Genomic DNA, 25,450 nt, shown 5'->3' on the forward strand with positions numbered 1-25,450 from the left:
GAATAAATAGATATCTATTATTAATAGATATTTGCATATTCTTACTTTACTTTTCAAAGTTATGTCATTTCATTATGTTCAATTTAGGAGTGTTTTTCTCTAGTATATGTTTTTTCTCTCATCATTATTCATTATTCTAGTCTCCCCCTGCAGAGGCCTCCAATAGAGTTCTCTATCTTTGTGTTAAAAAATAATCATGCTGAGAAAGCCCGCTTTGAATTTAGTTGAAAAAAATATATTACTCTTCATTCTCTGAGCAGTAACATGCTGCTCTTGTGTGTTTGGATTTCATTATTTGAACAACGTCACAAAGACTTAATAAATTGTGGTTGTGCTTGTGGCAGACAAATTACTGAAAATTGTATCAGATGTTAAAAGGCAAAAAGAAACTGGAGGCCTCTGAGAAATAGAGATGAGAGACTGACTGCTAAACACTGACTGAGAGAAAACAGAAAATAACGGAGATATAAATACAGTAGCATCAAAGAAAAAAGATATATTTTTCTTCTCCCACGATACTTCCATCTAAAGCTTCCCACAGTATAATGAGTACATGCAACATATTCTTTATGCACAGAAACTCTGAACACCGAGTATATATATGCTGCAGGGGAGCACAGCTCTACATGACGCTGACAGACTTACAGCAACAATCATGATGCAGTTGTCCAGGAATCCAAATCCTACGAAAGGAATCGCATTGTGCAGCAGAACTGTAAAAAAACAAACAATGAATCATCAACTGAAAAAATAAACAGAAAGTAAGCAGACGGTGTTTAGGTCTACATTAATAAGTAACAACCCATCAGACATAATTGAGTTTTGCGGAGCAGAACTGTAACAGAATGAACACAAAGAAGGTACAAAAACATTATTTCACCAGACGCAAATAAACATAACTCTTATTTATTCATGCAGGTTTTTAATATGTTGCTGGAACAAATTGAAATATGAAAGCATATTACAACAACAATTACCGCCTCTTGGTTGTATGCCTCAGCAAAGGTTTCAATTACTTTTTACATCCGTGTCTGCACAAAGTCAAATGTAGCCATGACAGCTGACAAAGCTGTTCAAAAGTTGCTGCAGAGAAGCTACAAATTCAAACACAGATGTGTCACACACATTTTTAACCCGCCAGCACAGATGAGCTGTACAATTTTCACATTTTCACACATTCTCAAGGTGGACATCCAAGATTAGTGTCACAAATACAAATGTCTTGTATTGCAGAATAACGGCCAGAGAAGTATTGTTGCAAAACATTATGATGTCACAGCAAAGTTGACCTTTGACCTTTTGGATATAAATGACATCACACCTTTTTTTCCCCGCTAGACATTTGTGTGAAATCTTTTTATAATTAGCATATGAATTCTTGAGTTATGACCAAAAAACAGGTTTTGTGAGGTTACAGTGACCTTGACCTTTGACCTTCAACCACCAAATTCTAGTTACTTCATTTTTAAGCCTAAGTGGATGTTTGTGGCGAATTTGAGGAAATCTTCTTAAGGCCTTCTCTTGATATCACATTGACAGGAATACAATGGATTCAAGGTCACAATGACCTTTGACCACCAAAATCTAATCAGTTCACTGCTGAGTCCAAGTGAACAATTGTGCCAAATTTGAAGAAATTCCCTTAAACTGTTCTTGAAAGATTGTGTTCATGAGAATAGGATTACAAACCGAAAAACATTCTTTTGGCCACCGCTGTCACTGAAGTGGAGGTATAAAAACAGCTGCAATTGACCTAAGCGTGCAGATCTTAGTCTAATCCATATTCTTAAAACAACGTGTGACAGAAAATGTATTAATAACTGCTGTGAAAAACTTAAAAGTCCTTAGTGGGTAAGTTATATCATATTTTATGTGTGGCACAGTCGTCACCTCAAAACATGTTTTTCCTAAACTGGAATGGGTTTCATCATTGAAAATAAAATACAAAAAACCTTTCAGTTTCAACCTCGACCTTTTGTGGAAATAGTGTCAAAAATATCAAGCAACTCCATTTTCAGACCAAAAAGGCTATCAGAATGTAAATATTTAGAGTAATGTATTCATCCCTTTACATGCCGGTAGATTCACTGTGTGTGTGTGTGTGTGTGTGTGTGTAGATAAGATATACAATGTATTATAGAGTTGGTGCCGTGAAAAAATTTTATATGTCACCGATTGCCTCAGGAAAATTTAGTCTATTCTAGTAGTTGAAGTTCAAGTGAAGTTCATGCTAGTTCAGTGAGTGATCTGCAGAAAAATATTTGCTTAAAGCATAATCGCAGCTGAGTACCATCTATTTCTTTTCTCACGCTTTTGTTCTGCTGCAGCACCCCTCAGTACATATGGAGAATTTTCAATCTTGCTGTTTGAGTACCTGAAACGCCCACTCATGTCATATCTTTAACACAGACTTTCATTTAGGGGCAACTTTATTTTGAAGAGCACTCCGTCTTGGTGTTGTATAAAGTCCTGCTGTTTGGTTTGGTTGTGACTCTGCAGAAAAACAAGAACTCAACCCTAACAATAGCAGTGAACTCTGTCCAGGGAAAGCTTATCATTTGTCCAACACTTTCCTTCTTTGGTATTCTTTGACAGAAAGCATCACTGACTTGTGCAGTTCAGTGGCCACAGTTTACATGACTGCTCTTTTAACTCCAGCTAACCATGAACTAAAGGGCTTATTCCAAACTTCAAACTGTCCATACAGCTTTCATGGCGACAGAATCATCAAGATCAAATTTAAATTTTCCTGGAGTTCCCCTTATCTCCCCTATACTCTGCTGGAAATTGAAAAATGGATTCCTCTGGCTATAGTTCTTCCAATTACTTTTTGTCATATTCTTTAAATAAATTGGCAAACTGTAAAGCCGTTTGAAGACAGTTTTTATGCAATTTATCACGACTGATTTTAGTCACCTCATGTACTTCCCCCCACTGATGCTAACAGGCAAAACTTTGCTCATGTGGTGTAAAGTCTAGCTATTGTGTTATATTTTGCACAGAGGCCTTGGCAGAGGTCTGCCCTCTGTGCTCCCTTGTAAATTTAACATTTTAATCACATAGCCTCTAACCTACTGCATCTTATGTAATTGCAGAGATAAAATCAGCACTCTAGAGAGTGTGAAGTCTGAAGGTTGTTTCATAGCCACTACTCAACTCAAACCTTTACAAATTGATTATGTTTTGTACCTTCACAGTATGGTCCACGGTCAGTTTTGACCTCGCCAAGAATCCTCTCATAACAAGCGTCTGTACCAAAGTATGGAAAACAGATGTATTCAGAATGTATAAATAGCCTAGCTGACATTAATGAAGGGGCAATTCATTCTTAATGAATGTTTCAGAGAGCAGTGAGAGTGTATTTTTTGAGCTTTATAATATTCGTTAATGGAGAAAAAATATCTTCTATCACACAATACCATGTTCATTTTTATAAAAGACATGAAAACACAAGTACTATCAAAGTTCTTTTGTAAAGTACTAATATAACAATTCATTCAACAGTATGTGACAATTAACCAACAAACAACAACAACAAAGATGCTGATTGTAAACTAGTGTTCACATTTACAGCAGTGGTGGGAACCTTCCGTTTGTGTGTGTGTGTGTGTGTGTGTGTGTGTGTGTGTGTGTGTGTAAAAATTGTAAAAAATGAGGTAGGATTTGATAAGTATTAACTTCCTCCTTCCTACAGATGGCATAGATAGTATCTGCTCCGGAGTCCAACCTCAAGATAATTTTATCATCCAAGGGCCCTTATATTTCATGCCAGCGCAAAGCTGGTAAGAGTGCAAAGCTGGTAAGACCGCAGCAAAGCCTGACATTAAACAATTCTAAATATTAAAAAAATATATATAATTTTTTTATGTTTTGCATATGCTCCTGTTTGGCTTTAAAAATACCTTCTTGCCACAAAATAGGACGAATTCCTCAGGATCAACAATGTGCTGCGTGCCAATTTAAGCATAGCGTCCACAGTCAAAATTGGAGGTTATGGGGCAACCTCTAGCTCAACTGCTAGAGTGTGCGCCCCATATGGCTGAGGCTTCTGCAGCGGCCCGGGTTCGAGTCCAGCCTGTGGCCCTTTGTTGCGTGTCATTGCCCCTTCTCTCTCCCACCTTTCCTGTCACTCTCAAACTATCCTACCAATAAAGGGAAGCTGCCCCAAAAAATAATCTTTAAAAAAAAAAAACTGGAGGTCACCTGATTTGCTTGAAGACATATTTCACCAATGGAAAGATGGTCTTTCATGACACTAGACTGTCTATAGAGTAGGAAGATGCAAATACTTTTGAAATCGGTGCTATATTACCAGATAAATCAGAGGACAATGTGGTATTTTCTTGTTCTCAAGAGGTAGAAAATCTACAACTACCAAAATGCAGTGCTCTGCACAGGACCAAAAACCACTTCTGCTGATGGTTGACATACTGTAAACTTGTCCGTTTGGCACAATGGCATCTGGCTGGTAGCAAACGATCTTGTATAACAGTTAAATGGTGTGCTAAAACATGTTTTAGAAAACATGTGAGGCAACGCAAATAGCAGAATCTTGGTTTATACCGGATCAGCTCTAAGTTCTACAGTTTGATATCAGTATGGGGCCCACTTCCTGTTCACAAACTCTCACAATTACAGCTAAACAGTCCACTAAAATATGTTTTAGATAACATTTGAGTCAAGAAAAAGGTAGTGCAGTATTATTATCTTGATTTATATTTGATCAGCACTGTATAGTTTTACCGTCTGATCAGAGAGAGAGTGAGAGAGCCAGGTCTCTTAAATAACTTCTACACTCTATGTCTTAGGTGGCAGCCAATACGAAAATGTGGTCGTGCAGTCTGTAGTTCAAGTAACAGCCTGAAAGCCAAAAAATCTCTGCCACATTACACAAAACGCGTCACACTGTTACCATGCTATTTGTGAGCATAAATTTGGACTGGCTCAGTCAGACGGATTGAAGCTGAAGTCTGGAGAAACCTTGAGTAACACTGAAAAACATTAGATGCAATCTTGAAAGCATGAAATCCAAATGTCTTAATACTGTACATCCAGTATTAATCTTAGTATAGTAAGACCATGCTAATAATGTCAGCTCAACATTTTGTTTCTCTCTATCAGCCTGGACTTGCTGCCACCCCAGAAACTTTCAGAGGGCAGGAGTACTTGCCTTGACAGACAAACTGCTTCAGCTAATCTTGAGCATTAGCATCTGCTCTTCTGCTACACAAATATGTTGACAGTAACGGTCTAAAAAAATACCACTTATTTATATTTACCATTTATATGTGACATGTACCTTGTCGACAACAATTCTCGAGGTTTTCGTGATACACTAAGCATTGCCAGCATAATTCACCATTTCTCATTCAGCACCCAGGCCTCTAACCTGCCAAATACCAGCTAGCAGCATCCTTGTTGTATGTCTGTGGCATTGTGAACACAGCTTGACTGTTCCCAAGCTTTGCAGCCCTTCGTAGCTGGTCCTCCATTAATGGAATTATTTTATTTGTACCAGGGCACATCTTCATCACCAGTGGAGCCAGTTGATGAATCAAGCTTTTGTCAAATACAGTCAGAAAACCACAGAAATCTCTTTCTTTAAAAAAAAAACTCTGCAAGTGCATCCATGGGGTTTTTCTTTCACATAATTTCTGCAATAATTTTACTTACTGCTGTGTTAACTCTACTAACGTTAGGGTTAGCGCTTGTTGCTTCAGGAACCACCATTACTGTTGTCGAGTCATCAAGTACAACACATCGACGCATTGTCAACTACAATGTGGATCCGTGATTGGCCCGAATAGATTGTAATTTATATAAAGTGTTTGGGGTGGCAAAGAGTCCAGACTGATGACAGAGACAGATTGCTGAGCTCATGTCATTAGGATGGTCTTACCAGGGTATGTTAATCTTGAGTTCAGCAAACTGTCAATCTATCTTATTGTAAGAATTCTGATTGAAATGTTATCATCTTAACTGCTTCCATATTACCCATTACACTGCCTCTATCTTGTTAATTTCACAGCTAAAAATCAAGACTTTTTGTACAGACCCAAATCAGTTACATAAAATAAAATCACTGTATTCTCCTTTAACAAGCCTACTTATCCTCAACTGAAGTTTAAAATACATGTCTGTATACATACATCAGCATCAATTTCCGATGCCATATTATAATTCATGTGTAATAATGTCTCCAAATGATCAAGGACCTTTTGACCAGGGACCAGATGGTGTGTACATTAACCATATCACACCATTTTATGACTGTCCCCTCTTCTAACAAGAGGTTAAGTACTTAGAGAGAGCAGTCACTCTGGAGTGTGTCCCTTATGGCAGACTGTCAAGCAGTCTGTGGCCAGAATAATGTCTGGCTGATTTGACTGCTCTCTAACTATGTCAGTGTATCACCAGGATATTTAGGTCCTTATTATTACAGCGCGTAGCCAGGCAAACACTCAGAAAATGAAAAGAAATCACATTCAAAACATTGTCATGCTAACACAACATTGGCAATAGAACACTCAAATACAAATTTACACAAACTAATGCAAGCATTAAAACACACGTACACACACACACAAAGCAAATCACAGAGAATTTAATGCATGGAAGCCAGGTATGAACAGAAAGCAGGGAAGAAGTTAAAAATGAGCACACAGGAGTGGAATTGAATAGAGAGGGAACAAAAGGTGGGAGATAAGAATATGTAGAGACATAGATGGGACGAGAGGGTCACTCAGGATGTTGGGGTGACAGGATAGGCTGAAGTTGGTAAAAGAGGAAGGCAGATGAATATGAGTACGTAGAAGAGAAGCTAAATGGAAAGACAAGACAAAAAATGAATGAAATGTAGACAGAATAATGGATAGGGACTTATACATAGTGGACCTGGAGAGAGTCAAAGCAAGGGAGGTTGTAAAGAGCTAGATGTACCTAGAGAAAGAAGGCAGGAATGCTCAAAATGGAATGAGAGAGAAGGTAGGGCAAAATGTTAGAAGACAGGGTAGGTAGAAGAGGCAGCCCAGGTGTGGAACATGGCCAAAAAAAGTAGAGCCCTTGATAGGCCCATGCAGTTGTAATTTTGGGGATTTTTTTTAACCTCTTTACATTATTGCATAACAAATATTAAAAATAATAATAATAAATAAATAAATGAACACCACCAAGTTTTTGCACCACATAAGCAGTGTTCTGAGGAAGATAGAAAACTTAGTTATACTCATGAGTTATTTATTCTTAAGTAGTATTATTCTTGGCAACTACATCTAATAGCTCCACAATTCTCAACTTAAATTTCTGAGGCAATAAGCTTTTGGAGATTGTTTTTTAAATGCACATATGATAAACAAGTTATGTGATTTAATAATAAGCATGCACTCTTAAATCCTGCTTTGCATATTTATGTTTGGCAGTAAAATGTCTCTCACCAGCAGTGCTATGTTGCTAATGGAATTTCCCATTACACTGATATGCAGAAAAACATGGCTGTTTTTCACTGTGTACAGTGTTTTATTTTAAGATTATGTAAGTCAGTAATGTTTATACAGCATAATGAGCGTTTAAAGACTGCATTAGCGCCAGGTGTATAATTAAGTCTACTAGATGCACACTATCTTTCACCTGTTTGATTTTCTCCCTGTTTTTTACAGAACAAAATTAAAATCTGACTGCAGGCATCACACTTAGGGCTTGTCATAAAAATGTTTTAAATTTGCTTCTTGTACCTGCTTTGAAAGGTGTAGTTTAGTTCAGAGAAAAGATTATGGTCCTAAATAAACTAGGTTTAAAAGTGGATTTCAAGTGGATTAGGTTAACTAAAACTATAATACGGTGTGGACCTGACAGCTTAAATAAAGAAAAGAAAACATCTTCGTAACACATATGCAACGTAGTCACACACGCTGCCAATATGGAGAACACAACCAAACAGACAATGCAGCAAAACACTGCAAAATCACATAAACTGCATCCTCTAAAAGGATCATGACCAAAATGTGTCCCTCTTGTTTTTTTGCCATCCTTCTCCGTTGCATGTGTCCAGACCAAGACGCTGTCCCAACCAAGAGCTATATCTTATAAACAAACTAATAATTTTTGATTTTGACGGACTGCTGTTATTTTTACCAGTGCAGTACTTGCTGCACTTATTTAGCCAACCAGGAAACTCAAAAAAAAATGCATTAAATCTACCACTCAAATCTGAGCATTATGGCGTAAGTGATACACACACAGCAGACAAAATGAGAGACAACAGAAAAAAGGAATTTCACAAGGTGTGTTCAGAGAAAAAGACAGTGAAAACAGAGCTTTTATCAAGAATGTACTTTTACATAGATTCTTCTTTTTTTTTCCACATACTCTATTTGTTTAATCACAGGGTGTGTCATTGGAGGACGCCAACTAGCACAACACTTTTTATTTGACCAGGGTGGACTTCAGTCCAGCTCTTATCAATCATGCTTTGCCCAAAAGTATAAAAATGAATTCTCTATGCATCCATGCAAATCACAGCTGCTTCCAGTGATCGAGAGCTTTCAGGTAGGTCACTGGTAAAATTATTGATCAAATTTATTCTTTCTTTTATTTTCAGTATGCAATTTTGTCAATAAAACTGAACTAAATTTGGTACATCTTTACACTACAGCTTAGCTATGGCAACTAAATAATCATAAAAATAATTTTCTGTAAAAATAATCTTTTTCACATCCGAAGATCTGAATGTGCATCAGAGCTAGGGCAAAGAGTGTAGTGAGCTGATTCTCAACCTTCCTGAGTTTCCCTTTTCTCTTTTTTATGTTTGTTATTTGTTTCTGGTGACTAAATAAGGACAGGGATTGTATTAGGGGAAGGCTGATCTGAATATATTCGAGGGACATCAGAGGCGCTCCTGTTGTCTTTCCTTTTTGTATCTGAATATATGTTCGTTAAATGTTTTGTCTAAACCTGTTCTAAGTGACTGTACTGTGGACAGCAAAAAATGAGATAAAGGACCATAAAACAGCAACCTTTTTTTTCAGAAAATAAAGCTGCACACCTATATACATATCTATCTATCTATCTATCTATCTATCTATCTATCTATCTATCTATCTATCTATCTACCTATCTGTGTATATACATACATACATATATAGATATATATATGGATAATGTGTGTGTGTGTGTGCGCACGCGCACACGTAAAGACAGAAATAGCGTGTACAGTATATGTGAAGTTTGAGTGTGGCTTTCTTCCTAATCCCAAATATCTGTGTATTGTATGTGTAGGTATGCATGTGTATGTGAAGATATATGCATAGGCTTTTAAATTAAGGCTAAGCAAGATCATACAAGTGTCAATTTGCTCCACAGGATGATGACTCCATCTGTTGTCGTTGTCTTGTTGGCTGTCCTTGGACAAACAAGTGGCCATTTTGGTGAGATTACACTTTTAATAGGTTCAATCAAATTATTAATAATTTCCCAATAAATTAAAATTTTGGTTTTAATAGTTTTAGACACATCATAAGTGTGCCTTTCTTACCTTATTTTCAATGACATTAAATGACTTTAAACAGGTCTAAATATTGCCAGAGGTGGAAAAGTAACCCAGTCCTCCCTGGGGTGGAATGGCTTTCCAATAAGGGCCATTGATGGAAACCGCGCAAGCAACTGGGGACAAAAATCCTGTACCCACACAAACAGACAAACAAAACCATGGTGGAGACTGGACCTCCTGAAGAAGTATAAAATCAACACTGTTACCATCACCAACAGGAAAGACTGCTGCCACAAGAGGCTCAATGGTGCTGGGGTCCCGCATTGGAAATTCCCTTCATGACAATGGCAACGCTAATCCCATGTAAGAGTAATTTCTGTCATATGTTAGGTTTGAACGTGTATGTTGGTTGTGTATGTTACAGGAAATAAGTGCACTAGACATACATATACATATATATATATATATATATACATATAGACACCAAATTATTTTACATCAAAGGCATCATCAGTATCTACATACAACAACTTATTAGTTCTATACATTGTATTTGTCTCGTAACATACTTTTACTGATAACTCTTTTGTCTTTAGATGTGCTGTCATCTCATCTATCGCAGCTGGGACCTCCAAAACCTTTGCATGTAATTTAATGGAAGGCCAGTATGTAAACATTGTGATTCCTGGGAGAAAAAAATACCTGACGCTGTGTGAAGTGGAAGTCACTGGGATAGAATCAGATGATTCCATCGAATATGCCTGCGGATGAGCGTGAAATAATTCTTCATACTCATGTCAACTTCATTTTAAAACTAATCTTTGCCTTAGCTTTGCTTGTCTTTGCTTTGTTTCTGCTTCTTTTCCCTCAATAGAATATTGATACATAATGGTCTACTGACCACTGAAGCAAAGTTTAATTGTCAATTTAACACATTATTAAGCCACTTTCTGCAAGAGATTTTGCTGCTTCACAGCACCAGGAATTTTACATAATTTGCACCTGGATTTATAACAATGTTGTTGCTGTTCAACAGTTGTTTGAGTTCCTCTTATACCACATTAATAAACTCTTCTATATAAAAGTTTTCTGTGTTTATTGTTTATGATCTACTTTAAAGAAATAATTCAATGTTTTTGAGAATAAGATTATTCCCATTTCTTGACATAAAGTAGAAAAGAGATAACCCTCTTAAATTTGTATGACAAATATGAAATTGCCATCAGCAGCTGGCTAATTTATCACAAAAACAGCCTGGCACGTTTCAAATGTAACCTACTTTTAGCCTATCAGCTATCAACAACCTGATTTTAACCTGACAGCTTGGTGCATTGTTTGTGTAAAACTTTCGGCTTGGGTTTCTGTTATTTGTGTTGGTTAATGGCCATTGTTAGATTAGTTAGTTAGTTTTTATTAGGGAGGAAGACTTTCCAAAGCACACATAACTAGGCATGTATTTCAAATTCAGCATTGCAGTACAAGCAGTCCAAAAAATGATAGATCAGTTATAGCATGTATGTAATATCATGTGACTTAATGTTAATGTAAGAAATTGATTGGCCTGCAAACACAAAAAAAAGGGACTTCAAGTGTTACTTGTGTAACGGCATATTTAAAGCTTGTTATTTCAGTTTCTTGTGCAAAAAACAACATTTATCTAGTGAGACTCAGTGTTATTTGCAATGCAATAAGATAACTAGGGCTGGTGACAGAATTCCTTTGGGCCTATGTATGTTTCATTTCTCCCCTCCGGTCTGACTGGCAACTTGACGTATGCCGTTTGTGGGGATCCTTGTGTGGTCTGCTGCATTTAGTCCAAAACCCACACAACTTTTCCCGATGTTGATAAGTGCTTCTCTATCGCAGAAAAGTCATGCTTCAGCAGAAGGGGCCACAGTGGCAAAAAAATAGAAAAATAGAGCAAAATATATCAAAAAAGTAGAAAGGATTTGAGGAGCTCCAGGATGCTGCATCTACATATGCTGCAGTCATCATAGCAACATCGTAGATGCTAGCAATGGCACCAGCATCGGTGCCAATCCTTGACAGCGCCTATTGACTGCAGGCCCTTCTCTTCTGAAAGAGTTTCTCTCAGTCATGCTCAGGTGTGGTTCCCTCAGGTACTGTTGGTCGAGGAGCACACCTTACTGTCAACAAGTTCCTGTGCCAGGTCCTCCAGTCATTCTTGTACTTGGCTGTGAATGGTGTCCCTCCAGGACACCTTGGAGCAATGTTTGCACTGTAGCAGGGCTGGGCGATGATTTTTTTCATATCAATCAATAACGATATTTATCACGGTATACATCAAATCCCTAGGTTTCCTTTTACTCCGAAGTGAAATATTTAAATATAGGGTTAATTTTGGTTTAAGTATTAAGTTTCTGTCAGACACTGAACATGACAAATATATATTGCAGAACAGACATCACCAACTGGCGGGCCTATTCAACTAAAATTCAAAGAGGTCCATCTACTGAAATTTTCTCCCAGCAAAGGTCCGAACCTCATACCTAAAATCAATATCACGATTAATTGATTAATTGAACATTTTACTTCGATTCAATTAATGTTTCGCATTCCGTGTTACGTTACCCCCCTATTTGATAAGTGCCACCAAACAGAACCATGAAGTTGTATTTCTGTTAATTCAAAATGGTACCAGCCTTGTATGTTTGAAAATATTTATATTTGGCACCAGTTATCAATAACATCTTGTAAGAGGAAGTCCCACGATATATTGCAATATCAATATTTTGTCTCACCCCAAAGAAAAACACACTTTTTGGTCTGGAATGAAAAGAAAAACCCATGACTGGGTACATGCCACCTACATCCTGTTTCATATTATAAAAAAAACGTGTTTTAAAAGCCCTCTAGCGTTTCAGTCTTATATGAGCAAACAGGGTGGGTCTTTTGGAAAAAAGAGTCTATATAGTGTGACAGGTGAATTAGCCTTTGAAGAGGATACTAAAACAATACTTGTTTGAACAGTGTTATAGTTAATCAAACAGTCCTCTGTCAAGTTCCACGCGTGAGTATAAAAATAATTGCCGTCTGTGCATGCATGCAGATCACAGCTGCTTCCAGGGGGTAAGAGAGCTCATAGGTAGGTCTTTGGTAGAATTACTGATCATGCTTTTATTATTTTCTACCACATGTAATTTTTTTGTCCATGACAAACAAAATCAGGTACCATTTTAAATTATAGCTTGGTTACTGTTAAATAGCGAAACATGTACACAATTGGACCAACATATACTGATAATTAAGTAACACTAATGTATATGTACATGTAACCACTACTTATGTTAATTATATTTGGGACTGTGATGTCTATTTCTTGATGTCTATTATGATAAGTTAAATCTAAAGCTGTGTCAGTTAAATGTTTAGCCTGAAAATGCTCTATGTGATCATTTTTACAGAAAAATGTGATAAGAGAGAGGGATTGCTATGTATATTTTTATATGTCTTTAAAAAATACTAGCTGTACCTAACTAAACTAATAAGAAGAAACCAACATTAAAAAGTAAACAACACTCAACAACACTGAATTATTTTATGTACAATATAATGTAGAATCTGCCTATGCATATTTCAATTTTTGCAGAGTGGACTCCACACTAACAATTGAAAACAAATTACTTAGATTTAAGAAGGAGGATGAAAGGAAGAACTGCTACTTGGATTTGACTTGGGTGTTTTCACGTTAAGTCCATTTCAGCCCTCCTAGCGGGTTCAGAGCGATGACTGAGCACTTCTTGTGTCTATGTGAACACCCCAAACGAACTTAGACCCCTCTGGAGCGAACCAAACTCAGACCACCTCGTCTTCAGGGGGATAAGGAGTTTGATCCATGACAGTTAATGTACTTCACGTCCAGATGTCATGAAACTACAACAGTCTACAACGCACAGAAATGTGAGGGGTTTTCTCCAATTTTCAGCTCACATGAAAGCATGAGGCTTCACAGGCACACTGCAGGGCAAAAAACTATGTCAAAAATTCTTTATGACACACTATGTGCTATTGCACACTTTAGTCCAGTGGTGTCCAAAATTGGGGTCCCAACCCCTATTATACATTTTAGAAAATGAAAGACTATACTCTAAACACAGACAAACAGTTCCAAACTTTATAAAATGAAAGCTTATACTCGAAAGAAGATGGATGGACGGACAGACGGATGGAAAGACAGACAGGCAGATAGATGTAGTCAAACCTCCCGAGGTGATCTAAGTTTTACTTTGTTTGGAGTGTTAACATATCCCAAAAAAATGTTGAGTCGTCCCTCTGAGTCTGCTTGGAGGCCTGAAATGGACCCAGTGTGAAAATACTCTTAATTTATTAATAGTCAGGTTGTCATAGTCATGTAGGTTCAGGTGTGGCTTCTGTCTTGATCTTCAAGTGAGTTTGTGTTAAGACATAATGTGCCTATTATGTATATATTTTTAAAATGCTCTGTACAAATGTATGCATAGGATTTTATATTAAGGTTTGATAAGATGCTATGAAAAGTTGAAAAGGGCAAACTTGCTTCACAGGATGATGACTCCAGCTGTGGTTTTTGTCCTGTTGGCTTTTCTGGGACAAACAAGTGGCCATTTAGGTGAGGTTATTCCTTTAATCACTTCAATTAAATTACAGATATTACAATTTTTTCATGCTTTTTTTTTAAGTAAGAATGTATCTGGAGGTTAGGGCTGGGCAATATGGAAAAAGTCTTACCACAATATTTTTTTCATATCAGTTGATATTGAAATATATCACGATATACATTAAATCACTATTTCTGTCTAGCGTAAAGGTTCCCTTTACTCCTATGTGAGATATTTAGGTATCATATGGTTCATTTTGGTTTAAATATTTATTTTCTGTCAGACATTGAACATGACAATTATACTGTCGAATAGACATCACCAACTGGCGGACCTATTCAACTAAAATTCAAAGAAGCCCATCTACTAAAATTTTCTCCCAGCAAAGGTCTGAACCTTATACCAAAAATAATCGAACATTTTACTTTGATTATGATTAATGAACAATTTTTTTGCTTTCTGCTTTTATTTATTTATTTATTTTGTGGTTTGTTTTTTGCCCTCATAGTTCACTGACATAGTTTCATGTGACCATGGTGTGATGGGGTGAAATAAACATATGATTTAATATTATTTATGAAACTTTCCAGTATTATATAAAAATTTTAAGTTCCATCTTAAACAAACTTTGAGTAAATTTAAGCACATTGTACTGATAATAGGCCAACCTCTCCTAACTGTAGGACTCTGACCCCAGATTTCCAACAGTTGCATGTGCGTTGCGTTAAGGCTCTGCTGCGGTTTTGCTCCGTGCTCCGTCATCCTTCAATCCCCACCGGTTGCGTTGAGTCCAGCATGGCGCAGCACATGACCGAGGAGTTCTCGCAGTAATTACAGAATCACACACATAATATCAGCACAGAAGAAAAAGTAATAACTCCATTCAGTCTGTGGATTAATTATCGTGACGCCAATTCACTCCCATAACTCCCAATAAATTGCTCCTCACCATTTCCTTTCTATGGTTGTCCTTATAAAAGGATTTGTGGTGTCATACATAATTTTGTGGTTTTCAATCTCCATAATTAACTTTTCATCCCTGTGTTGCCGGTAATGACCTCCGAAAACCTGACTGCAGGCCTGGATCCGCTCATTTTGATGTTTTATTGATGTAAATTGAGATGCGATCAGATGTAAACACGAGTGTTTTATTCTGTCTTGTTAAATTCAGCTAAATTTATGCGGTGTGATCCGGCGTCCGGCAAAAACAGGAGGCTTGCATATCTGATCCATGAGCCTCCTATTTTTGCCAGAGCTGAGATGGAGTCGATCCGCGACGCAGCAGAGCCAGTGGAAATTCACACACAGACTATAGTACAATCTATTTGCTCCCTCTGACGTGACAGAGCGGAGCTGGACAGCACACAGATCTGGTGGAAATCCGGCGTGACTTGAGCTCCTGTGAATCTTCTGTGAAATGTCTGTGGTAATAATTATTTTACTCAGAAAAAAAACAACTTCTGAGTAGGCCTACTTCTCCTATAGCTGCCAACAGCTTGCCAACATTCCCAGATAGGGAAAGGATGAAAACAAGGAAATGTGCCTGTGGCCCCAGGCCCCCAAAAAATTACATCTGCCCTTGGTAATAGTAACGAGAACACAGCGCAAGCGGCAGGATGAGACACAGAGTGATGCGTGCTGTTTTTTTAAAAAAAAGTAATTCCATCCAAAGTCTGATTAAAGCTGAAACTATCACAATGTAGTCAGTAGATATCTAAAGTGGGCAATTTCCACCTCTGCAAACGTTTGTTTGTGTTTCTCACTGCACTGTTGTCGGACCATCAGCTGTTAAATCCACAAAAATGAAACATGAAACAATAATGTATTCTAAAATCAAAGTCGTCACTGCATTTGGTTCACCACAGAGCTATTCTTATTATTATTGGCTGTGTTGTATGTAAAAAAAAATGGCTGGAATGCATTCTATCAATATTATATCACAAGCCTCTCTTTTTTCTATTGAGGAAAAGTTATCGTTATTGTTTTATCAACCAGCCCTATTGGAGGAATTTCTTTAATAGTCACAGGGAGAGTTTAATGAAGTATGCTTACAACTGTTCTTTAGGAGCTTTGAACAGATCAACACATCTGGGCCTTAACATCCATAAATTATAATTTGTAATACATATTTCAGACTATTAATAATTTTGTTAAGCTCATAATATCACCAAAGTTGGAAAAGTGACAAAGTCTTCCCTGGTATGTCAAGGAAACCCTGAAAGTGCCATTGATGGAAATATGGAAAAAAATTGGTGACAAAATTCCTGTACCAAAAAAAACTATTTTTGATAACAAGTGTTGCAACTCTGTGCAGCTACCAATATCGCCAGAGGTGGAAAAGTGACTCAGTCCTCCCTGGGGTGGCATGGTGTCCCTGAAAGGGCCATTGATGGAAATCGTGCAAGCAACTATGGAGAAAACTCCTGTTCCCACACACAAAATGATCACCAACCATGGTGGAGACTGGACCTCCTTATGCCATATAAGATCAACACTGTCACAGTCACCAACAGGAAAGACTGCTGCCACAATAGGCTCATTGGTGCTGAGATCCGCGTAGGAAATTCCCTTCATGACAACGGCAACGCTAATCCCATGTAAGAGTAATTTCTGTCATATAGTACGGTTGAATTTATACATTAATTGTGTGAGTTACATGAAATCACTGCACTGGATATCTACATAATTCTCTAGCAGAAATCCATATTTCACTCACAGAAATAGCATCATCAGTATATAACTGCAAATACTGATGAGTTCTTTGAAGAGGTTTCAATCAGTAACATATTTTCACTCATAATTCTGCTTTTCATTTTTCATCAGATGTGCGGTCATCAAGTCTATTGCAGCTGGGGCCTCCGAAACCTTTCACTGTAATGGAATGGAAGGCCGGTACATAACCATTGTGATTCCTGGAAAAAAAGAATACCTGACGCTGTGTGAGGTGGAAGTCACTGGCCAGCCAGCTGCAACTGGTGATTTTTACCACATAAACTCTTCAACATTATGCTGCCTGCCTCTTCTTTGGTGGCTTTGGTCAGATCAATACATGGATCACTTCTGTGCCTTTCGCTAACTACTGTTAATTACAAGTGTTGTAACTCTGTGCAGCTACCAATATCGCCAGAGGTGGAAAAGTGACTCAGTCCTCCCTGGGGTGGCATGGTGTCCCTGAAAGGGCCATTGATGGAAATCGCGCAAGCAACTATGGAGAAAACTCCTGTTCCCACACACAAAATGATCACGAACCATGGTGGAGACTGGACCTCCTTCAGCCATATAAGATCAACACTGTCACAGTCACCAACAGGAAAGACTGCTGCCACAGTAGGCTCATTGGTGCTGAGATCCGCGTAGGAAATTCCCTTCATGACAATGGCAACGCTAATCCCATGTAAGAGTAATTTCTGTCATATATTACGGTTGAATTTATACATTAATTGTGTGAGTTACATGACATCACTGCACTGGATATCTACATAATTCTCTAGCAGAAATCCATATTTCACTCACAGAAACAGCATCATCAGTATATAACTGCAAATACTGATGAGTTCTTTGAAGAGGTTTCAATCAGTAACATATTTTCACTCATAATTGTGCTTTTCATTTTTCATCAGATGTGCGGTCATCAAGTCTATTGCAGCTGGGGCCTCCGAAACCTTTCACTGTAATGGAATGGAAGGCCGGTACATAACCATTGTGATTCCTGGAAAAAAAGAATACCTGACGCTGTGTGAGGTGGAAGTCACTGGCCAGCCAGCTGCAACTGGTGATTTTTACCACATAATCTCTTCAACATTATGCTGCCTGCCTCTTCTTTGGTGGCTTTGGTCAGATCAATACATGGATCACTTCTGTGCCTTCCTCAAACTACTGTTAATAACAAGTGTTGTAACTCTGTGCAGCTACCAATATCGCCAGAGGTGGAAAAGTGACTCAGTCCTCCCTGGGGTGGCATGGTGTCCCTGAAAGGGCCATTGATGGAAATCGTGCAAGCATCTATGGAGAAAACTCCTGTTCCCACACACAAAATGATCACGAACCATGGTGGAGACTGGACCTCCTTCAGCCATATAAGATCAACACTGTCACAGTCACCAACAGGAAAGACTGCTGCCACAGTAGGCTCATTGGTGCTGAGATCCGCGTAGGAAATTCCCTTTATGACAACGGCAACGCTAATCCCATGTAAGAGTAATTTCTGTCATATATTACGGTTGAATTTATACATTAATTGTGTGAGTTACATGACATCACTGCACTGGATATCTACATAATTCTCTAGCAGAAATCCATATTTCACTCACAGAAACAGCATCATCAGTATATAACTGCAAATACTGATGAGTTCTTTGAAGAGGTTTCAATCAGTAACATATTTTCACTCATAATTGTGCTTTTCATTTTTCATCAGATGTGCGGTCATCAAGTCTATTGCAGCTGGGGCCTCCGAAACCTTTCACTGTAATGGAATGGAAGGCCGGTACATAACCATTGTGATTCCTGGAAAAAAAGAATACCTGACGCTGTGTGAGGTGGAAGTCACTGGCCAGCCAGCTGCAACTGGTGATTTTTACCACATAAACTCTTCAACATTATGCTGCCTGCCTCTTCTTTGGTGGCTTTGGTCAGATCAATACATGGATCACTTCTGTGCCTTTCGCTAACTACTGTTAATAACAAGTGTTGTAACTCTGTGCAGCTACCAATATCGCCAGAGGTGGAAAAGTGACTCAGTCCTCCCTGGGGTGGCATGGTGTCCCTGAAAGGGCCATTGATGGAAATCGTGCAAGCAACTATGGAGAAAACTCCTGTTCCCACACACAAAATGATCACGAACCATGGTGGAGACTGGACCTCCTTAAGCCATATAAGATCAACACTGTCACAGTCACCAACAGGAAAGACTGCTGCCACAGTAGGCTCATTGGTGCTGAGATCCGCGTAGGAAATTCCCTTTATGACAACGGCAACGCTAATCCCATGTAAGAGTAATTTCTGTCATATATTACGGTTGAATTTATACATTAATTGTGTGAGTTACATGACATCACTGCACTGGATATCTACATAATTCTCGAGCAGAAATCCATATTTCACTCACAGAAACAGCATCATCAGTATATAACGGCATATACTGATGAGTTCTTTGAAGAGGTTTCAATCAGTAACATATTTTCACTCATAATTCTGCTTTTCATTTTTCATCAGATGTGCGGTCATCAAGTCTATTGCAGCTGGGGCCTCCGAAACCTTTCACTGTAATGGAATGGAAGGCCGGTACATAACCATTGTGATTCCTGGAAAAAAAGAATACCTGACGCTGTGTGAGGTGGAAGTCACTGGCCAGCCAGCTGCAACTGGTGATTTTTACCACATAAACTCTTCAACATTATGCTGCCTGCCTCTTCTTTGGTGGCTTTGGTCAGATCAATACATGGATCACTTCTGTGCCTTTCGCTAACTACTGTTAATAACAAGTGTTGTAACTCTGTGCAGCTACCAATATCGCCAGAGGTGGAAAAGTGACTCAGTCCTCCCTGGGGTGGCATGGTGTCCCTGAAAGGGCCATTGATGGAAATCGTGCAAGCAACTATGGAGAAAACTCCTGTTCCCACACACAAAATGATCACGAACCATGGTGGAGACTGGACCTCCTTAAGCCATATAAGATCAACACTGTCACCATCACCAACAGGAAAGACTGCTGCCACAATCGGCTTGATCGTGCTGAGATCCACATTGGAAATTCCCTTTATGACAATGGCAACGCTAATCCCATGTAAGAGCACCTTGTGACATATGTTGGGGTTGAATTTATATATTGCTTCTGTATGTTACAGGAAATTTATGCACTTGATATCTACATATTTCCCTAACAGCAACCTACATTTGTAACAGTAATAGCATCATCAATAGCTATCACTGCGCTCTAACTGGACATGATATAACTGAGCACCATTGGCTCAATTAGTTTGATTGCACTGTATACTATTGCACTGTCTTAACTGCCAAGTGAAGCTTTGTGACACACTGTGATACAGTGCGCTGTTTTGAGCTAAAATTTTGTCTTAAGTCCTGGTCCTATTTTATTGCTAATGATCATGTTTAAAGTTCTGTAGTGGAAAATGAACATCTGATTCACAGGGTTGACATGAGGAATCACCCACAAAACCTTCTCTTTTCTCCATCACATCATGATTTAATGCAGCTAGTTGTTCAGAGTGGGAGATAGCAAGGTCTGCACAAGAATTTTAAAGTCTTATCGATTATAAATATACAAAGCATTACGATTGAAATATTTCTCAGTATTCCATATATTCTACAGCCCGACTGATATATAACGGTTCACCATTATCATGGGTCGATAGCCTTTAATGGACATATCGGATCATATTGGTATTGGCGTATATTTAATTTAATCTGTGTTTTAGAGTCAGATATAAAGTCTCTCCAAAACAAAATTAATGCAAGAGCTTGTTCCACTCAAGTAAAAGGAATGTAGTGCAATCTACATTTAGCAATCCAACAGCAAAATAGATAAAACAATGTTAAATTCAAGTCACTTTTAAGAGGAGTAACAAAACAGTTACTCTTTGTTACAGTAACAAACCTCAAAACCCAACCCAAATCTAGCAGTCCAACAAAACATCTTAACAGTAAAATTAGTGCAATTTGAATAACACTACAAGTTTTCTCTAACAGAAATAATTTTAACTAGTACATCCTTTCCGCATATAAATAGTCCAGCCTTAACTGGGCCTTAAGGCATATTGCTGCCTGCTGATATGAGTGCTGTATTTTCACATTTATAAGCACATATTCCACTCAATTATTGTTGTACGTCAAGCCGCACAGAGTAGATCCTACCAGGAATCCTACCAAAAGGCTACTATGTGGAGATGGTGATATATATAGTATGGTGGCTACAGCAATAAGATTTTTAAGTTACTTGCAATTGTGTTGTTGTGAATATGAATAATAGGGAAGTAAGTACTCTTCCAACTTTTCAGTAGTTATCTCTCTGAGTGTACAGCTGATAAGTTAGTGCTTTGTTTACATGATGTGACGGAGTGCCACATTTGATAGATTCATTGTGGACAGAGAGCAACCAATGTCACACAATGAGGCGCCATAATCAGATGCTTAAATCCAGTCTACAGTGTCACTCTGTAATTACAACTACTGGTCAGTTCTATGCGTCATTTTTGCCTCGTGACACATTTTTACCCATAACTCTGCTTTTTCTTCTCTATCTTTAGATGTGCTGTTATCTTGTCTATCCCACCGGGGGGCTCTGAAACCTTTCACTGCAATGGAATGGAAGGCCAGTATATCAACATTGTAATTCCTGGAAGAGAATACCTTACACTGTGTGAGGTGGAAGTCACTGGGGTATAACTAGATGAGTTCAGTGAAAATGTGTCCTACTGAGGATGAAACAATTCCTCATATTAATATTCACATATTTTAAAGCTAATCTCTGCATGTTTCTGCTTCTTTTTCTTCAATATTAACATTAACGGTCAATTGACCATTATAGCAAAGTTAAAGTGATGTCAGTTTAACACATTTTTAAGCCACAATAGGCTTTGTTGCTTTACAGTATCAATACTGCACCTGGATCAATAACAGTGATGTTGCACAGTTGTTTGAGGTTCTCACTTTCCCCCTTTTACTCTTTGTCTACTTAAGTGAATAACCATTAGTGCACATTAAGTTAGCACTAAGACTGTAGGCTAAGGGAAAGAGTAAACATGGTAGGAGGGCACACACATCCAAAGGACTTCTACCGGTGCAGGATCAAAAATCAAATAAAGGTAAGAATCAAAAACAAAAGATCACCACACTGCACCCAAAGTTCCCAATCTTAACATTGCAGAATTGTTTGATTCTTACCAAGGGAAAGAGTGAACTTGGCACAGTCAAAATGTAACACAACCATATAATTTATTTATCCTTCCTGATTTTATTTAATTGCTTTTGGCCACAGTAGGCAACCATCAATATACAGAGTAACCTACATATCTATATAGCAACACATTGGAGAGAAACTGAAACAATATAGAAAAAACAAATAAATAATTTGTTTTTCACTCTCAAAATGTACAAAAGGCATCAATAATCATGAATTTCATGTAGTGTGTTTCAATAAGTTTAGATAGTTCCCCTTTCTCTACAAATCAGAAAACTAGGGCTGTAATCAACCAAAGAAAATCTTCATCAACTGAATTTCAACCCTCTCTTCAACCAATCTGTTGGTCGATGGGGGAAACAAATCTGCACCTTATCTCTAGATTAACTAAATTTCCACAGTGCAGCGAGTTTACTCTATGTAGGAGCGTTATGTGTCAACCAAAGCCTTTTTTGTTTGTTTGTCTGTCTGTCTGTTTTTTCCTGTCACAGGGCTCTAGGGTTAGTAAAGTCAGATTGGGAACATGAAATGCCTCAAGTTAAAAATAAATGTGATTTCAAATGTAATAAATCTGAGAAAGAAAAAAACAAAAAAAACAAAAACCGGAGCACTGTACCGCTTTCCCACCTGAACTGCATTCACAAGTCTGTTCCACCCATAAATGTTGCAAAGGACAAATGAGAAAAAACTGACAATCTGGACACTATGAAAGTTAAGTTCATTTTTAGCCCAAAAGCTAATTTCAGCCATCATGTCATTTCAACAAGATCTCCAGGGAGATCCTATTCTTCTCAGAGACTTTGTAATTTAGCCTTGAGCTGATGAGTTTTTTTGAATACTTAGTAAAATAAACCCATCAAATCACAGAGAGTGGGACAAATACAACAAAGACAAACCATCAAAGAGGACAAATATAAGCATTATACAACAACAACTGGTGTTTTCAGTTGGGAAAAGAAACGCTTTGTGGACACATGGCCTTATTTAAGTAACACCAGTGATTGTCCGGCCAATGAGAATTTGGCTGGATGAGAGAATATCGACCAACCAATCAATCAATCGACCAAAGGCCATATTCACAAAGCTTCCCAGTACAAAGAGTTGCTCCTGGTGATGAAATATTTAGGAAATTCTTAGAATGATGATGGTTTCCCTTTAAAGTTAGGCCTAGATCCTGGAAAAGATGAAAATTATTTATAAAGCATCTTTGCCCTTGGAGCTTCTAAGGTGAAATACGGTTAGGATTGGGGAGAAGACTTTTAAACAGCTTAAGAGTAGCAGAAAAGATGACAGAAACACAAAGAGGTTGAAAGCCCCAGAAGTTTACAGCCCCATAAAATACAACAAAATGTTGAAGGGAGTCTTAAGACTTTCTGCCTAGTCAACGAATAACTATATAGAGTATTTGGAAAATTTAACTTGTTTAAAGTTTTGTCTTTCATCATAAAATTAAATGGTGAAATCAGGTGACCTTACAGGCGCTCCTCAGTCCCTCATGGATTCAGTTGCTGATCTTGTGCCACTGTCCCTCTGAGAAAAGCAGCAAAACAGCAAACTTGGCTGCAAAAGTCCAGAATCATGTGTTGTCATTTTTCTTTAACTTCTTTAATATTTTTGATTCACTATCTACCGCACTTGCAAAATAAATATGACTTTTCAAAAGCCATTCATCTCTTTTGTTTATTTTCTCCCACATTCAACACTCATTGTGTGTCTGGAGTTGGCTATCGGGTATCACTGAATGACTATGCCTGTCAAGGATGCTCCCTTCATACTAATAATGATACAATCACCTGTTAATAATTAACCTATTTACCTGTGGAATGTAACAAACAGGTGTTTGTTTGTTTGTCTGAGCATTACATGACTTTTGCAGGTTTTTGTTGCACCCCCAACTTTTTGGTGGAATGTGTTTACAAGCATCAAATTCAAAATAAGTGTACATTTTACAAAAAAACACCAACTTTATCTGTTAGAAAATAATATCCTGTACTGCACTGTACTGTCCTCCTGTACTGTATTCAATTGAATATAGTTTAAAAATACTTGCATATCACTGCATTCTCTTTTTGTGTGTGTTTTACACAGCATCCCAACTTTTTGGAATTGGGGCTACCCATGATTCCTGGTGCACACCAGAGAATTTTCATATCTTAACTGATTTTGAAAATGTTTAAGACCATAGACATACCGGCATATGTAACTATTTTTTTATATTTTAATTGTAAGACTGCACATGCCAGACAATTCATACAAAATGCAGGACTTGCCATCTATACTAAAGAATTTCAGAGTGGTTGCTCCAGAAACTTGGGATTGTATAGAAATTATATATGGATGCACAATATAGAAATGTGACTTAACATAAAAACAAACATGGAGTCAAATTGTTTGCAAATTGTGTGCAATTTTAAGCACAGAAGAAAAAAAACTGTTGATAAAACAAGTACTCATAAAAAATTTGCCCAATTATGCTCTAGTTTTGTACCAGCATAACAGAAAGAACTGTACTAAGGAAGCTACTTTGAAGCATAGCTTTGCAATGAAATTTGTACACAGCATGCTACTCTATACTTCTCATAGTAAAGAGCAAAATCACTCAACATTTACAAGCATTCTATTGACACATCTTTTAAGAAATATTACTAAGAGTAAAGAGCAACTATTTAAAGAAGTTGACTTGGGTGAGAAAAAGTAATCTAAGATAACCTCATCCACTCAAGACAAGTTGCAAGACATCACCCGGCAACACTTCCCCTTCCCACAGGTCTCACCTCAGTATACCTAAACCCACAAAAAATTCTCAGAGAAAATTTCTTTTCACACACCTTTTTGCTCTCATCTCAATCGACCACCAATATTCATTTCTTTCTATAGATTTTTATCGTTCTCTTTACTTCATGCCAAGTTCCCCAGCCCCTTTATCTGCCACTCCCTCTCAGCATCTAGTTTTACCACTGTATAACTGTAGCACATCCATATGTCAGACCTATTCTCAGGGTATTTCTACCATCAGATATGACACATCATCCATCAGTCTCACCGGCAGCATTGCTTCCAACATGGACACTCCATCACTAGGCCACTTTCAGAGGGGGGTCGGTAGTGGCCCACTCCCATTCCCCACACACACACATGCGCGCACACACACACACACACGCACACATACACACACATGCACAAGCTTTTTTTGCCTGCAGAGGTTTCTTTCTTGGATATAACAACTTGCTGGGGAAACCCCTCTCCAACACACATCACAAGGCTTCATTGGGGCAAAATAAATCATCCAGTCGACAGGCAGTAAAAGAGATGGTTTGACAGCCCCACATCCATGCAGCCTCTGCTTCTTATAAAGTTAGGAGAAAGACTGGTTTATAAGAACCAAAGCAAGTGCAAGAGTGTGTCATACCATGTCTTTGGAAGACAGTGGATTCTGGTGCCCTCGGATGA

General features: G+C 38.0%; 3 protein-coding genes and 1 pseudogene across 5 annotated transcripts in view; 3 read left to right on the forward strand and 1 right to left on the reverse strand.

Annotated features, from left to right (window-relative positions):
- Window positions 1–25,450, reverse strand: part of LOC121945319 (transmembrane protein 65) — a 74,252-nt gene that overhangs the window by 20,868 nt on the left and 27,934 nt on the right. For both annotated transcript variants that reach the window (XM_042489437.2, XM_042489438.2), the window contains exon 4: window positions 646–713. In XM_042489437.2, coding sequence (XP_042345371.1) covers window positions 646–713 — 68 coding nt within the window. The remainder of the gene's footprint in view (window positions 1–645; window positions 714–25,450) is intronic.
- LOC148188223 (fucolectin-like) lies at window positions 8,466–10,553 on the forward strand (annotated as a pseudogene). The gene is made up of 4 exons (XR_015777884.1): window positions 8,466–8,544; window positions 9,358–9,422; window positions 9,564–9,847; window positions 10,081–10,553. The product of XR_015777884.1 is annotated as a fucolectin-like (transcript).
- Window positions 12,448–17,480, forward strand: LOC148188224 (fucolectin-like). Its single transcript, XM_088084870.1, has 5 exons — window positions 12,448–12,590; window positions 14,029–14,093; window positions 16,397–16,679; window positions 16,906–17,118; window positions 17,261–17,480. Exons 2-5 carry the CDS (start codon window positions 14,030–14,032, stop codon window positions 17,478–17,480), a joined length of 780 nt encoding a protein of 259 aa, XP_087940996.1. The 5' UTR covers window positions 12,448–12,590; window position 14,029.
- On the forward strand, window positions 17,761–23,666 carry LOC148188225 (uncharacterized). Its single transcript, XM_088084871.1, has 7 exons — window positions 17,761–17,854; window positions 17,991–18,273; window positions 18,500–18,651; window positions 18,788–19,070; window positions 19,297–19,448; window positions 19,585–19,867; window positions 21,348–23,666. The coding sequence occupies exons 1-7, from the start codon at window positions 17,761–17,763 to the stop codon at window positions 21,484–21,486; spliced, it is 1,386 nt and encodes a 461-aa protein (XP_087940997.1). The 3' UTR covers window positions 21,487–23,666.

Source organism: Plectropomus leopardus, chromosome 11 (assembly GCF_026936395.1).
Source record: "Plectropomus leopardus strain MGB_pleo_1.0 chromosome 11, ASM2693639v1, whole genome shotgun sequence".
Lineage (NCBI taxonomy): Eukaryota > Metazoa > Chordata > Actinopteri > Perciformes > Serranidae > Plectropomus > Plectropomus leopardus.

Excerpts from the sequence above, each read along its gene's own strand:
- LOC148188224 (XM_088084870.1), top strand. The coding sequence starts at position 14,030 with ATGATGACTCCAGCTGTGGTTTTTGTCCTGTTGGCTTTTCTGGGACAA. Across the intron at positions 14,094-16,396 it reads ACAAACAAGTGGCCATTTAG|CTACCAATATCGCCAGAGGT; the intron begins GTGAGGTTATTC and ends AACTCTGTGCAG. Across the intron at positions 17,119-17,260 it reads CCTCTTCTTTGGTGGCTTTG|GGCCATTGATGGAAATCGCG; the intron begins GTCAGATCAATA and ends TGTCCCTGAAAG.
- LOC148188225 (XM_088084871.1), top strand. The coding sequence starts at position 17,761 with ATGGAAGGCCGGTACATAACCATTGTGATTCCTGGAAAAAAAGAATAC. Across the intron at positions 18,274-18,499 it reads AACGGCAACGCTAATCCCAT|ATGTGCGGTCATCAAGTCTA; the intron begins GTAAGAGTAATT and ends ATTTTTCATCAG. Across the intron at positions 19,071-19,296 it reads AACGGCAACGCTAATCCCAT|ATGTGCGGTCATCAAGTCTA; the intron begins GTAAGAGTAATT and ends ATTTTTCATCAG.